Below are 19,967 nucleotides of genomic sequence, written 5' to 3'. Positions count from 1 at the left end.
AAATAAACCTATAATATACACTCACCATCCCCTTTATTAGGAACACCTGCTCATTCATTGCGATTAACTAAATCAGCCATGTGGCAGCAGCATCAGGCATAAAAATCAGGCAGATAAAATCATTACAATTAATGTTCAAATCAAACATCAGAATGCTTGTTAATTTAAAAAAAACTTACATTTCTAATGTTTGATGTGAACGTTAACTGCAGCTCTTGATCTGTAGCTGCATAATGTTACGCATTGCACTGCTGCGACGTAAGTGGTTGACTGGATATTTGCATGAATGATCAGGTGCACAAAATAATAATAATAATGATAACAGCAACAACAACAACAACATCTGAAATAACCTAGCAACATATAAGCCAAATTTGAAAAAAGGAAAATACTGGGAGAGCAGTGAAACACTAAAATTCTTATTAAAGCTGGAAAGACAATGATGAAAAACAAAAAGCGGCTTCTCTACAGGTTTTAAGTATGACTGTGGGAATATTCAATAAATGCTCAGTTTGTGGTCTTAAATCATGACTGTCAAGAAACTCCATTAAGCAGTTTTAAAAGCAACAGATTTTTAAACAAGTTGCTCAGGAAGTCAATACTAATTCTATAAAGGGATGTAGATCTAAAATGCTCCCTGTGAGGAAAAAAAAACAAATGACAAAGGTGTGAATCGACTTCTGACAATTACAAAGTGTACCATAAGTCTAACTCTCACTATGTGCCTGAGAGGAAAATTATTCATCATTAGAGCTATAACTATCAATTATTTTGGTTTATGAACATTTTGCTAAATAAGTGCCTAAATTTTTAATACTCTTTCAGGAAAATAAAAGCTGCAGTTTTACTTAATAGATGCCATTAATGTTACTTTCTAAAATGTTCTATCAGAATAAAAAGTTATTTTTACACATGACTTAAGAAGCAAGCTTCCATAGCTAATCTATAACCTTTAAGGTGACACAGCCTTTTTCAAACAAGTTAACACAGCTCGCTGAGGTCTTAATGAAATGTCCGTGACATGCTTTGGACAAAATACCACAAGGATAAAGCACCACAGCCCCTTCTCCTCCTGTTCAAAACGGCCGATTTGAGTGTCTGTTCCCTTAAACCAGGGGTGGGCAATTATTTTTTCCATGGGGCCACATGAGAAACAGAAAATTTTGTGGAGGGCCGGACCAAAAGGCTGAACTAAATTCTGCATAATACTAATTGTATTTCTTTATATAAAGCAGTAAATAACATTGTTTTTACAAACTGCTAAGACTGGTAAGAGTATGGAAAAACGAGGTTGCCTTACAAAAAAATTTCATTTATTCACTCAAATTTCCCAAAACAATGGTTAACAAAATGTGAACGTTTGTACCTTTTTTTTTCAGTTACATTCACCCCAAAACACAATAAAGACATCACAATATTGTCTTTCTACTCCACATATCAAGCAAGATACATCATATTATAATAATGATGCCCACATTTGTAGTCTAATCACCTCGTTTGGTGTTTCAGTTTTTTATTTGTTCAGTGAGAGAAATCTAGTCTCTGTTGGTCTTTAAATCTAGTCTCTGTTGGTCTGAGGTGGAGATGCGAAGCACAGCTGACAGATGATCATCAGTCGATTCGGTGTAGGTATCAGATCGGCTCAGGCGCCTGCTGGTGACGTCACAATATGTGATTGGCTGGACCGTTTGAAGGATGACGTACAAGTTTGTGGTTGGTCTGGACAAATTACGGAAGTAGTTATCGCGGGATTAGGTTTCGTGGGATTTCATGTCATGTTCATGTCGCGCGCATTGCGTTTTTGTTGAACACAACTTCAAAATAAAAGCAAAGCACATTCAGTCCATGCATGAGATAAAATTAGAAAATACGTTTATTTTGTAATTTCTAATTAACCTTGCGCGGGCCGGTCAGAATGAACCAAAGGGCCGGATGTGGCCCGCGGGCCGGAAAATGCCCAGGTCTGCCTTAAATGATAATGAGAAACTGCTCACCCCACCCCCCTCTTCCACCAGCCAACCAGGTAGCACTTTCCTCATGAATAATCATTTGAAAAGGCAGTTCTCAAGCCTTGAGTGGAGATACTCAGATGAAGGCATGGCACAATTATAACGAGCTCCTCTTGTGACATAGAAAAGGGAGTCAAATCTGAACCGCTTATTGAAGCACATGTTTTCTGAAATAGGCAGCACAAAAGAAACTGACTGGGGTGTCTTATTGCAGAGTTTGTGGGTTGGTAGGCTCTCCAAATACCTAAATGTATGTGCACAGGCACTTAAAAAAAAAAAAAAGAGTTTTTCATAATATGTCCCCTTTAAGGTCAATAATACATCACTCAAATGAAGTCATTATATGCATTTTACCTCCCAGTCTTCAGGCTGCCCAGGCTGAAATGGATGCAGTTTAAGCAGTGGTCAGCATCTGGGCCATCACAGCCTTGATCACCACACTCATGATGGCATGGTCCTGAAAGCATCAGCACAGAGCAGAGGTTCACTCGTGTCCATTAGCAGCAAAAAAGCTAATATTTATAGAAATTGGGATATCATCCCAGTTTGCTCTGCTGATGTCTTGTTTGCTGTAGCATCTCTATAGGCTTGATATTGCAATCTGATATCACCTGTAGCTTTGTAAATGTTGTAGCTTTATTACCACCAAGGGCTAATATTTACAACCCCGATTCCAAAAAAGTTGGGACAAAGTACAAATTGTAAATAAAAATGGAATGCAATGATGTGGAAGTTTCAAAATTCCATATTTTATTCAGAATAGAACATAGATGGCATATCAAATGTTTAAACTGAGAAAATGTATCATTTAAAGAGAAAAATTAGGTGATTTTAAATTTCATGACAACAACACATCTCAAAAAAGTTGAGACAAGGCCATGTTTACCACTGTGAGACATCCCCTTTTCTCTTTACAACAGTCTGTAAACGTCTGGGGACTGAGGAGACAAGTTGCTCAAGTTTAGGGATAGGAATGTTAACCCATTCTTGTCTAATGTAGGATTCTAGTTGCTCAACTGTCTTAGGTCTTTTTTGTCGTATCTTCCGTTTTATGATGCGCCAAATGTTTTCTATGGGTGAAAGATCTGGACTGCAGGCTGGCCAGTTCAGTACCCGGACCCTTCTTCTATGCAGCCATGATGCTGTAATTGATGCAGTATGTGGTTTGGCATTGTCATGGTGGAAAACTCAAGGTCTTCCCTGAAAGAGACGTCGTCTGGATGGGAGCATATGTTGCTCTAGAACCTGGACATACCTTTCAGCATTGATGGTGTCTTTCCAGATGTGTAAGCTGCCCATGCCACATGCACTAATGCAACCCCATACCATCAGAGATGCAGGCTTCTGAACTGAGCGCTGATAACAACTCGGGTCGTCCTTCTCCTCTTTAGTCTGAATGACACGGCGTCCCTGATTTCCATAAAGAACTTCAAATTTTGATTCGTCTGACCACAGAACAGTTTTCCACTTTGCCACAGTCCATTTTAAATGAGCCTTGGCCCAGAGAAGACGTCTGCGCTTCTGGATCATGTTTAGATACGGCTTCTTCTTTGAACTATAGAGTTTTAGCTGGCAACGGCGGATGGCACGGTGAATTGTGTTCACAGATAATGTTCTCTGGAAATATTCCTGAGCCCATTTTGTGATTTCCAATACAGAAGCATGCCTGTATGTGATGCAGTGCCGTTTAAGGGCCCGAAGATCACGGGCACCCAGTATGGTTTTCCGGCCTTGACCCTTACGCACAAAGATTCTTCCAGATTCTCTGAATCTTTTGATGATATTATGCACTGTCGATGATATGTTCAAACTCTCTGCAATTTTACACTGTCGAACTCCTTTCTGATATTGCTCCACTATTTGTCGGCGCAGAATTAGGGGGATTGGTGATCCTCTTCCCATCTTTACTTCTGAGAGCCGCTGCCACTCCAAGATGCTCTTTTTATACCCAGTCATGTTAATGACCTATTGCCAATTGACCTAATGAGTTGCAATTTGGTCCTCCAGCTGTTCCTTTTTTGTACCTTTAACTTTTCCAGCCTCTTATTGCCCCGTCCCAACTTTTTTGAGATGTGTTGCTGTCATGAAATTTCAAATGAGCCAATATTTGGCATGAAATTTCAAAATGTCTCACTTTCGACATTTGATATGTTGTCTATGTTCTATTGTGAATACAATATCAGTTTTTGAGATTTGTAAATTATTGCATTCCGTTTTTATTTACAATTTGTACTTTGTCCCAACTTTTTTGGAATCGGGGTTGTACTTCAACATCTGTCGTTAATAGCACCTCCTCCCCAAACACACATGTTAACTGTTGTAATATCAGTGGAAAATAATGCTCTCACATCTTAGCAGGAGTTTTGATTTATAATTAACTGGATGAAAAGAGACCCATCAAATATTGCACTTAAAATATCCAAAAGAGATCAGATTAGGGTTAACATGATTAATAATAACTTATTTCTGACAGTTTTTTACCATCATTGAGAAGAATAGGAGAGAATTATTCATCAAAAGGAACATTATTTGTACCAGTGTACTCCTCTTCTTCCTCGTCTTCATGTTGGAGGGCTGTGCTGGGTGAAGGCTCTGGACTCTTAACACTGGGGATCTCCAGCATCCGAGCACGAGAGTGTTGAGAACCATGAGTCTGATAGGGGTGCTTAGATGTGCCATAGAGAATCAGAGTCCACTCCTTTAGCTTGCCTGAGAGAGCCGCGTGTGAGACAGAGATAAAGACATAGCAAGAAGGATGGGGTTCAGGAGAAAAGAGGAAGAAAAAAAATAGTCATGATATTTAACAGTTATTCCATGAAATCAAGTCATACATGAGCTGCCGAGTCGGCTATAAGCCATATACGATGAGATGGAGTGGAATAACTGTTTTATTCTATCCACATTCACTGGATTTTGAGAAACAAAACATTTTTATTTTTTTCAAATTCGATAAATAAAAACTTCATACAAAATGGCAGACAAAATCATTTCTGTTTAGAATGTAAACAAACCGGCGAAATGACCGTAGCAATTTGTAAAAAATGCTATAATAATAATTACTGAAAAATAAAAAAGGTACGTTCTTACCATCAAATACTTTTATTCCATATTTTGTTGCTTTTTTTGTATTTTTTGGGTGTTTCTTCTTCTTTAGGGTTTTTTTGGTGGTTGGCAAACCAACTTTAAAGGTGCATTACCACCACTGACTGGGCTGGAGTGTAGAACAGGAGATATTGGGGGGGGGGAATATATTCTTTTAGCTAATTCTTTCTTTTAAATACTTGATATCAATTTTTGGGGTTTTGTTTTCGAGTAGAGTTTTTATTTCGTCCTCGGTTGGTTCAGCAACACGCTCTGCCATTTTGTTTTTCTCTACTCACGGTATATGAGCCTAGTAGTAGAGTAGCCAATCAGAGCATGTGATTACTCATATCCAGTGAATGTGGATAGAATAAAATTCAGTATCCAAACTATACCGTGTGGCCAATATCCGACCCATCACCATTTTTGAAAGAGCTTGTGAGCCACTACACTACAGAATAAGATAGAAATTAGTCCACGCTTACAAAGTATGTTTATGGGTTTTCTGTTCAAGTCTTCAGCTGGTGCTTAAATCTCCTCATTTATTAATCTACTGTATGTGCTTTAGTTAATATCACTGTAAAGGCCCCCAGCATGAAAGTGTGGACAGTCCTGATAAGGGAAAATCAAAAACACACCAAATGCCTTCAGCTTCAGCAAATGAAATTTGATAGATAATCAGACACAGAATGATGACAGTGACATACAACTCAACTGACAGATAAAAGGATGGATCTGTGAGCAGACGAGGAATAAATATAATTCAAATACATATGTGCTTCCCAAGGAAGGATGAATGCATTGATAGATGTATGAAAATAATTTTTCAGTATAGTGCTTTCACACATCACTTACATAAGTTTGAAACTTAACTGCATATACTCTATATACAGGGTTTTACTGTAATCACTGAGAGCTTTTGGAGGGTGGAGCTCTAGTGATAGCTCTAAAACCAGTATATACACTCACACTTCAGTTTCTATTTCTTCTATTACCTCCTAATTATCACTACTGTTAAAATTATTTGTCAAATGTTCCATCGTACTCTTCGGTGTAGGTCTTTTTTTTTTTACTCTTAAGTGCCGTTCTTTGAATAATTTCAGCCAAATTTTTGACAGCATCTCTTATACATATAGTTAATTGATGCTAACTACACTACCGTTCAAAAGTTTGGGGTCACTTTGAAATTTCCTTATTTTTGAAAGAAAAGCACTGTTCTTTTCAATGAAGATCACTTTAAACTAATCAGAAATCCACTCTATACATTGCTAATGTGGTAAATGACTATTCTAGCTGCAAATGTCTGGTTTTTGGTGCAATATCTCCATAGTTGTATAGAGGCCCATTTCCAGCAACTATCACTCCAGTGTTCTAATGGTACAATGTGTTTGCTCATTGCCTCAGGCCAAGTTTACATTAGACCGTATCGGTCTCGTTTTCTTCGCGGATGCACTGTCCGTTTACATTAAAACGCCTGGAAACGCCGGGAAACGGGAATCCGTCAGGGTCCACGTATTCAATCCAGATCGTGTCTGGTCCGGTGCTGTGTAAACATTGAGAATACGCGGATACGCTGTGCTGAGCTCTAGCTGGCGTCGTCATTGGACAACGTCACTGTGACATCCACCTTCCTGATTCGCTGGCGTTGGTCATGTGACGCGACTGCTGAAAAATGGCGCGGACTTCCGCCTTGTATCACCTTTCATTAAAGAGTATAAAAGTATGAAAATACTGCAAATACTGATGCAAATACTGCCCATTGTGTAGTTATGATTGTCTTTAGGCTTGCCATCCTTCCACTTGCAAGTGGTAAGTGATATGTGCTGGGATCACACACACAGCGGCTCAGTCCCGAATCACTGCTTGTGCACTTCACTCGCGCGCTCTGTGAGCTGCGCAGGGCCGGAGTGCGCACCCTCCAGAGGGCACTCGCTGTTCAGGGCGGAGTGATTTGGAGCGCAGGATGCCTGCGGAGCCTAGCATATCCGTGTATTGGTGTTGCTGTGTGCACGCAAATCGTGTATTGGTGTTGCTGTGTGCACACTAATCGTTTTAAAAACGTTAATCTGATGATCCGCTGATACGGTCTAATGTAAACCCCACCTCAGAAGGCTAATGGATGATTAGAAAACCCTTGTACAATCATGTTAGCACAGCTGAAAACAGTTTAGCTCTTTAGAGAAGCTATAAAACTGACCTTCCTTTGAGCAGATTGAGTTTCTGGAGCATCACATTTGTGGGGTCGATTAAATGCTCAAAATGGCCAGAAAAATGTCTTGACTATATTTTCTATTCATTTTACAACTTATGGTGGTAAATAAAAGTGTGACTTTTCATGGAAAACACAAAATTGTCTGTGTGACCCCAAACTTTTGAACGGTAGTGTATATATGTGTCGAATGTTAGCTTCGTCAAACATACATTCATTGATGCAGACATTTTATTTCACATTAAGGACTTCAAAATATTCTCCATTTACCTTCAAGAAAGTAAGAGTGCCAAATCAGTACATCTTTCAAACGGGAAAATCAAGACGACATGAGGGATTACTCATAAAGTGACAGGACGTGAAGGAGGCTTCCGTGGTGTCAGGTTTGCAGGTCTGCACAGACCCTTCAGTGATTGTCTTTATTACTTGATCTGAATGTTTTAAAAGCAATGCATCACACAGACATTTCAAGACTGTGACAGAAAAAGCACTGAGATACTGTACAGTTGCTTAAGAGTCGCTCAGGAAAAATCTTCTACCATAACACTGGCTAAATGAAGAGATTTAGAGAAGTCCTGAAAAACACACACATATCTTACCAATAGCTCAACACTCAGGATAGAGCTCTAATCTTTACAGTCCTTACCGAGAACCTCGAGGTTGCTGCGGAGCTGTGAGGGTGAGTCGGATATCTCCAGGGTCCATGTGCCTTCCGCCCGCTCTCCCCAGCAGTGCACTGTCATGAACTCCCAGTTCCTGAAGCCCTCATTAGAGTTATCAAACAGCCTGTGACACAGCCGGAGAAGAGAAGGATCCGAAAATAGAAGGAAACTACTTATAGAACAGCTTAATGAAGAAAAAAACCAACCAACCAACCAAACAAACAAAAAAAACACTGTGGAGTTCTGTTTTTCTTTCCTGGAAGTTGCTCCTTTGACTAATCGATTTAAGCACCAAGACCGTTAATGCATTTTAAGAAAACAAAGAACGAAAAGCAAAATCACAGTATTTTTGTACCTACTGATATTACAGCCACTAATGATTTCCCTGAAACAGACCTGATGAGTATGAACTTTTGCTCTGTTCAGAGGATTTGAAGCTGACTACGCTGTCACGGTGCATTAAGTACCAGATTAACTGCTCCTACTGTATCTGATGTCAGACAACTGGATTAATTCTTTCAGTGTCATGAACCCTTTTTCCAAAAGTCATTGCACTTGTTTCTGCACATGGCAACAACATCATCATCATCAGAATGACTCAAAGAAAGAACGGATAGAAGCCAGACAGCATGTAGGCTTGAGTGGTTAGGCTGTACCCAATATCATATGTTCCTGGTTGAGATTTTTTGATCATCCTTCCATGACAGGCAGGAAAATTGCTGGCAGGAGATAGCTACTACCCACATAACCTGAGCTGAGTGCAAGTAATGATATCTCATGGGTGCGCGGCATGCACTCCATGCTCACTCTGACACGACTTAGAGGGAAAAAAAAAGCCTTTGAAGCATTGACTAAGTTTTTTTATACACAGTAATTGTACTTAGCAACAATGCCACTCACAGAAATTTTTCTCTACAGTGTGATATAAATTATAGATAGGTTGGGGCGATATGATAATAACATAATTTCTACAATAGACACTTTCATTTTTAAAAAAGGAGGGTAAATCCAAGTACAAAAAAATATATTTTAAAAAACCCAGCCATAATATTTTAGTTTTAAAAATTCAGCTTGATTTAAAAAAAAATCAAATCAACTGCTCAGATCAAAATTTGCAAACGTTATAAAAGATATTCAGCAATATCTTTCAGTGACATTACTGTGAAATAATTTATCACAATGTCGATATTATAGATGTTGTTATATTACCCATCCCTTATCATAGGCTTTGCTTGCATACAATAAGCAAATGTGAACAAGATTAAAAATTTAAGGGTAGATTATACAAGGTTTAAGAATGATATTAGGACTGGAAAAGAATTATAGCTTCAGTGTCAGATGATCTATGTGACATATTGCTTCATGTCACAGGTCTAACTTTTGCTGAGGACACAAGAGATGTGGTTTGAAAGCGTAGCCAGTTACAAATGATTTATATATTTGCTTGTGGCAGAAACAGATCCAAATACTTCTCAAAAATATTTCCCTTGCCCATGTTCTCAATGTGGTGCCTTCAATAAAATAATATTTCTCGCATGTAGACAGCTATATTGGCCCTTTTCCACTGCATAGTACCAGCTGAACTCAACTTGGCTCCACTCACCTTTTTTTGGTTTTCCATTGGGTCTACAGTGGTGCTTGAAAGTTTGTGAACCCTTTAGAATTTTCTATATTTCTGCATAAATATGACCTAAAACAACATCAGATTTTCACACAAGTCCTAAAAGTAGATAAAGAGAACCCAGTTAAACAAATGAGACAAAAATATTATACTTGGTCATTTATTTATTGAGGAAAATGATCCAATATTTCATATCTGTGAGTGGCAAAAGTATGTGAACCTTTGCTTTCAGTATCTGGTGTGACCCCCTTGTGCAGCAATAACTGCAACTAAACGTTTGTGGTAACTGTTGATCAGTCCTGCACACCGGCTTGGAGGAATTTTAGCCCATTCCTCTGTACAGAACAGCTTCAACTCTGGGATGTTGGTGGGTTTCTTCACATGAACTGCTCGCTTCAGGTCCTTCCACAACATTTCGATTGGATTAAGGTCAGAACTTTGACTTGGCCATTCCAAAACATTAACTTTATTCTTCTTTAACCATTCTTTGGTAGAATGACTTGTGTGCTTAGGGTCGTTGTCTTGCTGCATGACCCACCTTCTCTTGAGATTCAGTTCATGGACAGATGTCCTGACATTTTCCTTTAGAATTCGCTGGTATAATTCAGAATACATTGTTCCATCAATGATGGCAAGCTGTCCTGGCCCAGATGCAGCAAAACAGGCCCAAACCATGATACTACCACCACCATGTTTCACAGATGGGATAAGGTTCTTATGCTGGAATGCAGTGTTTTCCTTTCTCCAAACATAACGCTTCTCATTTAAACCAAAAAGTTCTATTTTGGTCTCATCTGTCCCCAAAACATTTTTCCAATAGCCTTCTGGCTTGTCCACGTGATCTTTAGCAAACTGCAGAGGAGCAGCAATGTTCTTTTTGGAGAGCAGTGGCTTTCTCCTTGCAACCCTGCTATGCACACCATTGTTGTTCAGTGTTCTCCTGATGGTGAACTCATGAACATTAACATTAGCCAATGTGAGAGAGGCCTTCAGTTGCTTAGAAGTTACCCTGGGGTCCTTTGTGACCTCGCCGACTATTACACGCCTTGCTCTTGGAGTGATCTTTGTTGGTCGACCACTCCTGGGGAGGGTAACAATGGTCTTGAATTTCCTCCATTTGTACACAATCTGTCTGACTGTGGATTGGTGGAGTCCAAACTCTTTAGAGATGGTTTTGTAACCTTTTCCAGCCTGATGAGCATCAACAACGCTTTTTCTGAGGTCCTCAGAAATCTCCTTTGTTCATGCCATGATACACTTCCACAAACGTGTTGTGAAGATCAGACTTTGATAGATCCCTGTTCTTTAAATAAAACAGGGTGCCCACTCACACCTGATTGTCATCCCATTGATTGAAAACACCGGACTCTAATTTCACCTTCAAATTAACTGCTAATCCTAGAGGTTCACATACTTTTGCCACTCACAGATATGTAATATTGGATCATTTTCCTCAATAAATAAATGACCAAGTATAATATTTTTGTCTCATTTGTTTAACTGGGTTCTCTTTATCTACTTTTAGGACTTGTGTGAAAATCTGATGATGTTTTAGGTCATATTTCTGCAGAAATATAGAAAATTCTAAAGGGTTCACAAACTTTCAAGCACCACTGTAAGTTGTGGTCTAAGTTCTGGATAGTACCTGGCACCTGATACTTTTTTGGCATCACCTCCCTTGAGATTCCAAGCAAGCTCAGCCAGTGAAAACAATGCAGACTACTGTGCATGGCGGGATGTCCTGAACAAACCCTCCATTTTTAAATAGGTAAGTAATTATATAGTAAATAAGTAAGTCAAAGTCCCTCCCATCCCAAGACCTGATCTTCCCAGGTCCAGGCAGTCTCCTATCTCAGTACTAACCAGGCACTTAGTGCACTGGGTGGCGCCAATCTTTGTTTCCATAGCCCTCGGCCTGTCAACTATTATATAGCTAGGGTTATGGGGAGGGGGTCATCCTCTGGTAACCACAAGAGTTTGACTCCCTACTCACATCTGTATTGTGGTGTGTCTTGCCAGATGGCAGTAGGTACCATTTTGATAATGGTCTGTGGTATGACTTGACCACGAGTCGAACTCGCAATCTCCCGGTCAAGAGGCGAACACGCTAACCACTATAGTAAGTAAATAAGTAATAAAGTGTGGCGCCTGTAATAAAATAACATTTCTCACATGTCGACATCTATGTATTATCAGGCCACAAATGAGTTTCCTTTGGTGCAATTTCAGAAGTCTGCATCACATATGACAATATGATCACACTAACGAATCATTTATTTATGGAAAACTACAATCAGTGAGGCTCCTTGTTGGTTTTGGTTGTCATTATAAATTAAATTAATCAGCCTATGAGATCATCCTCTTGGTTTTTCATTTTTCCTTGTGCGGAACTAATTAAAGCACAATGTAGCTGATGAAAACCATCATGATTCATCTCATCTCATTATCTCATTATCTGTAGCCGCTTTATCCTGTTCTACAGGGTCGCAGGCAAGTTGGAGCCTATCCCAGCTGACTACGGGCGAAAGGCGGGGTACACCCTGGACAAGTCACCAGGTCATCACAGGGCTGACACATAGACACAGACAACCAGTCACACTCACATTCACACCTACGGTCAATTTAGAGTCACCAGTTAACCTAACCTGCATGTCTTTGGACTGTGGGGGAAACCGGAGCACCCGGAGGAAACCCACGCGGACACGGGGAGAACATGCAAACTCCGCACAGAAAGGCCCTCACCGGCCACGGGGCTCGAACCCGGACCTTCTTGCTGTGAGGCGACAGCGCTAACTACTACACCACCGTGCCGCCCCATCATTATTCAATTCTTCCAAAATATCTATCCTTCTTGATTACACATTTAAAAAAAACTGCCATGGATTCATTCAACGGCTGGTTAAAATGTAAGTTAATCTGTGAGAGGCTTCAGTAGAATTGGTCTGGTTTCCAACTGATCAGGTGGTGTTTTTTGTTTGTTCGTTCGTTTTTTTAGTCATCATTCTTGTACTTTTATCCAGCACTTTTCAAACCAGTCACATTTGTGCTTCACCTCAAAATTTAGAAAGGTAGAAAGTGCATCTAAACATATGAATGAGCTTGCACTTGCCTAGCTTTCATGCACTGTTAGCACATCAGCATTTCTGGTTGAAGCATTCACAAAATCTTTCCATGGAAAAAGAGGTGAAAGCATTTAGAACAAAAGTAACCTGTTTCCAGCAAGCTCCATTTAGTGAGCTGGGAAAGCCAAAAATAACCCTGTTTTGTACTTAACCCGTCACACTGCTGTGCAAAACTAACACTAATGCGCTTTACACAAATCATTACTTTTCACCCTCAGCATGTGTTCAGCATGCTGGATCTTAAACAAATTTCAGGTTTTATCACCCCAACAAAATATACTACAGATAAAATTCAAAGGCTCGTGGTGTTTCTGGGGTTGCAGTGAACTTAGATCAAAGAAAAACATGTCTGGTTTTATGCTGGGGCTAATTAGTAGTTTGAAAAAGGCCTTTAGTTTCTTAAACTGGCTCTCCGGGCTGCTCACAAATGAGCTGTTCACAAATCTCTCTCATTTTGGCTTTGTACAGTAACACTCACACAGACACACACACACAAAATGCACGTGCTATTAAGGGATACGTACACTTTCTCTACAGGTCACTCTGACACCGAGTTATTTTTCACACCATTCATTAAAATAAGCAGAAATTAAAATCTACAAAGGAACAACACATGCAATAATGAAGTGTTTAATGCAATAATAAGTGCTATGAGCTCAAACATACAGGGAGATTGTATAGTTTTGTTTAAATCTTTTTTAAACACAAAAAAATTAAATAATGTGGGTTTTTTTTTGTTTGTTTGCTTGCTTGTTTTTTAAACACTGCTCTCTGTTTCGAACGAGGTTCAAGATGCTTGTAGGTGATCTTGGTCCACTCCTCCCTGCAGAACATTTAAGACTTGTTGATATTTTTAGGTTTGTGTATGTGGACTTCCCTCTTCAATTTGCATACTTTCAGTTTCTAGAAACACAGATTGTGTTTATTTAACAATGGCTGTGTTTTTTGGAAGGAGGTTTGGCTCATCATCTTTTCTGACCTGAAATAACGTTCGTGAAATAATGATGCTATAAGTTCTCATCAGAGCCCCTGAACCATCAGCCACAAAACAGCCACAAAGCATCACAAGCCAGGTTTCATTTGTAGTGTTTCACAAAATAGTAGCAATATTTAAAAAAAAAAGAAAATCAGCAAAACACAACTGCGAATGGTCTATGTTTCCATCGAGTGATGTTAAGCTATTAAACCTGGGTTTTCTCCTTTCGTGATAGCGCTGTTTTTCAGAAAGGTAGCATTTCCATTTCCTTATGTCATGTGACTTAAAAGTCAAAAATGTGTTTCCATTTCAATGTTGTGAATTATTACTTTATCAAAAACCACCTCATGCGAGAGTAAAAAAATTGTGATATTTGAGGGTTTTTTTCACGTTTCCATTACTCTCTTTTTAGTTCACAATTTCAAATTGTGCAATAAGCAAGTTCATGTAAACTGTGGGTGGTAAAAGAGAGCAACTGGACTTGCTTGAAGATTCTTGAAGACGTTTCACCTCTCATCCGAAAGGCTTCTTCAGTTCTGTCTGACTGGTAGGGAGCATCAGGTATTTATCCTCTCATGGATGAAAAGCTCATTGTGTCGTTGAGTCATCCTGTTGGTGTGGGTCACTGGGGGCTGGTTGTGAACAGCCTCGAGAGTCGTTAGGATGATCAATGGATTGCCTGTTAGGGTGATCAGTGGAATGCTGATTCTCTCTGTCCTCCTGTGAGTCACTGAAAACAGCTGGGTTTTGGTGTGCATTCAGGTGGGGTTTACATTAGACCGTATCAGCGGATCATCAGATTAACGTTTTTAAAACGATTAGCGTGCACACAGCAACGCCAATACACGATTCGCGTGCACACAGCAACGCCAATACACGGATACGCTCGGCTCCGCAGGCATCCTGCGCTCCAAATCACTCCGCCCTGAACAGCGAGTGCCCTCTGGAGGGTGCGCACTCCGGCCCTGCGCAGCTCACACAGCGCGCGAGTGAAGTGCACGAGCAGTGATTCGGGACTGAGCCGCTGTGTGTGAGATCCCAGCGCATATCACTTACCACTTGCAAGTGGAAGGATGGCAAGCCTAAAGACAATCATAACTACACAATGGGCAGTATTTGCATCAGTATTTGCAGTATTTTCATACTTTTATACTCTTTAATGAAAGGTGATACAAGGCGGAAGTCCGCGCCGTTTTTCAGCAGTCGCGTCACATGACCAACGCCAGCGAATCAGGAAGGTGGATGTCACAGTGACGTTGTCCAATGACGACGCCAGCTAGAGCTCAGCACAGCGTATCCGCGTATCCTCAATGTTTACACAGCACCGGACCAGACACGATCTGGATTGAATACGTGGACCCTGGCGGATTCCCGTTTCCCGGCGTTTCCAGGTGTTTTAATGTAAACGGACAGTGCATCCGCGAAGAAAACGAGACAGATACGGTCTAATGTAAACTTGGCCTCAGTTGTCTGGGAAGTGTGCCAAGGACTGCATTGTAGGTGGCTGATAAATGATGTCTTAGACCACCACCTCTGTTCAGTGATGGCCGTTCCAGGTTGACAAAAATGGCTTCTTTAACTCCTCGCTCATACCAATGATCCTCTCTGGCTAAAATGCGTACGTTGCAATCCTGAAATGAGTGTCCTTTGTTGTTAAGATGAAGGTAGACAGCAGAGTCCTGGCCTGAGGAACTGGCTCTCCTGTGTTGAGCCATGTGCCTGTGAAGCGGTCGTTTTGTCTCCCCAATATACGAGTCCGTGCATTCCTCACAGCACTGAATGGCATACACTACGTTGTCCTGTTTGTGTCTGGGTATTCTGTCCTTAGGGTGGACCAGTTTCTGCTTCAGAGTGTTACTGGGTCTGAAATGTACCGGAATGTTATGTTTGTAGAAGATCCTCCTGAGTTTCTCAGATAGACCAGAAATGTAGGGAATGACAATGTTCTTGCGTTTGTTCCTGTTATCCTCCTTGTCCATTCTGTTCCTTTTTCTGCTCTTGAGGAAAGACCAGTTGGGATACCCGCAGTTCTGAAGTGCTTTCTTGATGTGATTCTGCTCCTTCTCGTTTCCCTCTATCGTTGTAGGGATATTCTGAGCCCTGTGTTGCAAGGTCCTAATGACCCCCAATTTGTGTTCCAGTGGGTGGTGAGAGTCGAAGAGTAGGTACTGGTCTGTGTGTGTAGGTTTCCAGTAGACCTTGATGCTCAGGCTTCTGTCTTGTCTAATGTGTACATCACAATCCAAGAAGGCTAGATTATTCCCACTGACATCCTCCCGAGTGAAGTTGATGTTAATATCCACTGCATTGATGTGCTTAGAGAAGGCTTCCACCTCATGGGTTTTGATTTTAACCCAGGTGTCATCCACATATCTGATCCAGTGGCTGGGAGCAACTCCTGAAAAAGTGGTCAAACCTTTACGTTCCACTTCCTCCATGTAAAGATTGGCCACAATAGGGGATAACGGTGAGCCCATGGCGCATCCATGCTTCTGTCTGTAGAAACTTTCATTAAACTGGAAATAAGTGGTAGTCAGGCAGAGGTCAAGCAGGGTGCGAATCTGGTCCGTGGTGAGGTTCGTTCTATCCACTAAGGTGCTGTCTCGAAGGAGTCATTTTCTAACAGATTCAACTGCTTCTGTGGTGGGAATGCAGGTGAACAGAGAAGTGACGTCGTAGGAAACCATGGTTTCATCTGAGTCTAGTTTGAGGTATGCAACTTTAGTAGCAAAATCTTGGGAGTTTTTGACGTGATGTGGCGTATTCCCAAAGAGAGGAGCCAGGATGGTGGCTAAGTGTTTGGCAATGTTGTAACCAGCCCCCAGTGACCCACACCAACAGGATGACTCAATGACACCTTAGATGAGCTTTTCATCCATGAGAGGATAAATACCTGATGTTCCCTACCAGTCAGACAGAACTGAAGAAGCCTTTTGGATGAGAGGTGAAATGTCTTCAAGAATCTTCAAGCAAGTCCAGTTGCTCTCTTTTACCACCCACAGTTTACCATGACCTGGATGACTGAGAATCTTCACAGACAAGCAAGTTCATGGAAACCCAGCTACAGAGCCACCTCCATATTTTAGAGCGGGGTATCAGCTCTTTTGCTTGTATGCAGTCCTGTTTCGTCTCCAAAAATGCTGATTTGGTCTCATCTTACCACGAATGATTACCATACTAATGACACTTGCTGACGTTCAAGCACTGCATTTTGTGAGCTGCTTTCAGGAAAGGCTTCCCACAACACATGAACAGCTTGACTGGGAAGTGCAGTTGAACATTTTGTTTAGACTCTAAACTTGACACCCAGAGAAATCAATTAAACTGTGCAATTCTAAAACTGAGATCTTTGAGATCTTTCCCTTCTCCTCCTTCACCTTCATCATCCCAACTGTGTGTGTGTGTGTGTGTGTGGGGGGGGGGGGGGCAGTGTGTTTATGGCTCCAATTCCTGCCAAATGTGCAACTGTTTCAATCATGAGAAACTTTTTGTTATGGCCCTAATTATGATGAACAGTATATTAACTGCTTATGCATTTTTTTTAATATCCATTACCTGATCTGTGTAGGGTCAACAAGGATTTGTCTCTTTTGTGTTTAAAATATTTGGTTTTTTTTTCTTATGACAACGAATGACAAAGGGATTTTACATGTGTGCAACTACATATGTATTTATACCCTGGGTAACGGGTTATGGTTAAAGGCAACAGCATGGAAATAAATTGAAGTAATTCTGGCATACGTCAGAGTCTAAAAGTCTGAGACCACATTGAAAATCTGGGAGTTTTTTTCTTTTACTTTTCCAGTTTGAAATGAAATGTTCAATATCTTGAATAGTTAATAGAATAATATATTAGAAAAAAAAGATTATGGAATATTTAATATTTAAGATTCCACACTATTTCTATATTTCCATTTAAATGTAAGCAAATTTGTGATATTGATTATGTTATCTGCTTTGGACAAAAGGTCATGCCTAATCTCTTCTAGTGAAACCCCTGTTCAGACGACAATTTTGCACAAACCTGTGGAGTCCTTGCCAACTCGAATACACACTGTCATTAAAGCAAAAAGGGGATGTGAGCAATTCCAGCGTTATGGATGTGACACTTGAACTCAAAATGGCAACAAATGACCCAGTGCATGTTTTATTGTCTCCCAGTATTTAAACAGGTGTTGCATATTTTAAGGCTGTACCATACTGGAGAAGTGATAGAACAAGAACAATTCCCATAGTACATCTAGGGCATGCCAGAAAACGCCAATAAAAGATGCGTTATGGATGTGACAGAAAAAGTATCACTTTTCTTGGGTGACTGTACGTTTTTATCAAACTCTGTGAAATTGTAAACCTAATGTCGAAATGGAGATATCCACTTGATAGAGGGGTCCAAGGTGAATATTAAAAAATCTCTGTTTAAAATATTTTGTATTTCATGCAGAGTTTCGGAAGGAAAAGTCAGCGTTATGGATGTGACGAAATTCCGTTATGGATGTGACGCGTCTGAAATAGACATGGCATAAGTTTAGAAAATCAGCAATTTAACCACCATAACCCTTTGAAAAACTCTCTAAATATCAGCTAAAACTATCAAAGTTCTTAAATAATATTTAGGATGGCTATTGTTTTGCTGTTTTGTGGATTTTAGCATACATTTCTGTGGCTTGTGGCAATAATATAGAATTGTACATGATCAAAGTTGATTTTAGCTTGGGGTTTACATTATAAGAAAGAAAGACTGACAGTGACACATTAGGTGATCAAAATATTTATTTATGTATCTATTTATTTATTTGTTTATTTATTTAGTTTGTTTAGTTTGAAATTTGGGATCTCCTGTGAGGTTGACATTTACATGGAATTGCCCATGTACCAAATACTAAGAAACTCTGAAATTCATGTAAATATTTCAAAGATTCTACTTCTTATTTAAGTTGTTGTCAAAAATATAATCTGTAATGGAAATTGTTGTATTCAAGTAAAAAAAAAAAGAATGCAAAACAGAAGCAATTTCACTGGTGGTCTCAGACTTTTGGACCCCACTGTATCTATTTCGAGAGAAAATACTATTATTTAAACAAGTAGTCCTAATGACAATGATTATTAAATAGTTAAAAGATAAATACTTTCTCTTATTGTTGGAGCAGTAATATTACATTTATGCAATACATTACATTGATTATATTTTTGTTTATGAAAAATACCAATAATTCTGGAGGGTAGAGAACCCAATGCAAATTCAGTGTCATCTAAAAATAAATGCTGTGGGCTGTATACAGGAACATTATGCCATACCCTGTGGAGAGAAAGAAAGAGAGAGAGGCCAAACGAACAATCACTAATGAATACACACGATTCACAGGGAGCACCATTAGCTTGTCATCCCTCACCACATTTGTTATTGCTAAAATGAGCTCTTTGGGGGAGATAACTGCACAAAGGAAGAATCTGACAGGTCTCCATGGTCCTGTGCATTAAATAATGAGTGGAAGTGTCACAACAAAAAAGCTCAGCAAGGCGCTATCAGGTCAGCAGGATACTGACACAGCCGGTCCAAACTGACTTGGGTCATTAACGTCAGTGGAAGGACAAAGTCACAGCAGCAGTTTTCATTCCTTCAGGCACTTTATTGTATTGCAATGTAAAAGCCAGCATATTTATCCTGATATACAAACAAGATAAAAAGATCTAACAACATAATCAAAATAGTCTGTTGTGTGACTGAAACATAAAAAGGAGTGTGTGTTTAAGCTGTGATGAGCTGCCAGAAAACCAGTGTCCCTCAAAGTTCATAACTGTATCCAGTAACAGCTAAGGGAACACCAAGCCAAGAGATAATGCCAGAGAGCACCACAAGAAGTGAAGGGAAGTTGAAAACTATGTAAATAAGTTTCATCTGACAGGATCTACATCTACATCAGGGACTGCAGATGAAAATTAGCCTGTATGGCTAAATCTGGTACACTTACATGATGGATCTGAGTGCTCATGTTAATTGTCCCTTCTTAAATAAAATAAACAAAAACATAAACATACTCTTTAAGTCTGTATAGACACTCTGAATATAATGGAACGAAGAACAAAAGATTTCAACATCCAACACTAAGAGAAAGAGTGTGAGTCAAAGCCAGGACAACAAGTAGACAGATACCCCTTTTCCACCAAATCAGTTCCAGGGCTGGTTCGGGGCCAGTGCTGGTGCTGGTTCACAACTCGTTCAACTTGCGAGCCAGCTGAGAACCAGTTTGCTTTTCCATAGCTCGTAGTGCTAAGGGAAGCCATGTCAT

At 40.0% G+C, this 19,967-nt stretch overlaps 1 protein-coding gene across 1 annotated transcript in view; it reads right to left on the bottom strand.

The window, feature by feature from the left end:
• pcsk6 (proprotein convertase subtilisin/kexin type 6) overlaps positions 1-19,967 on the bottom strand; it is a 183,526-nt gene that overhangs the window by 29,996 nt on the left and 133,563 nt on the right. Inside the window, exons 13-15 of the mRNA XM_060941090.1 lie at positions 7,946-8,085; positions 4,545-4,718; positions 2,364-2,466 (exon numbers count right to left, since the gene is read on the bottom strand). Of these exons, the coding sequence (XP_060797073.1) occupies positions 2,364-2,466; positions 4,545-4,718; positions 7,946-8,085 (417 nt within the window). The remainder of the gene's footprint in view (positions 1-2,363; positions 2,467-4,544; positions 4,719-7,945; positions 8,086-19,967) is intronic.

This window comes from Neoarius graeffei, chromosome 15, assembly GCF_027579695.1.
Source record: "Neoarius graeffei isolate fNeoGra1 chromosome 15, fNeoGra1.pri, whole genome shotgun sequence".
Lineage (NCBI taxonomy): Eukaryota > Metazoa > Chordata > Actinopteri > Siluriformes > Ariidae > Neoarius > Neoarius graeffei.
This window is presented reverse-complemented; position numbering and strand designations above follow the sequence as displayed.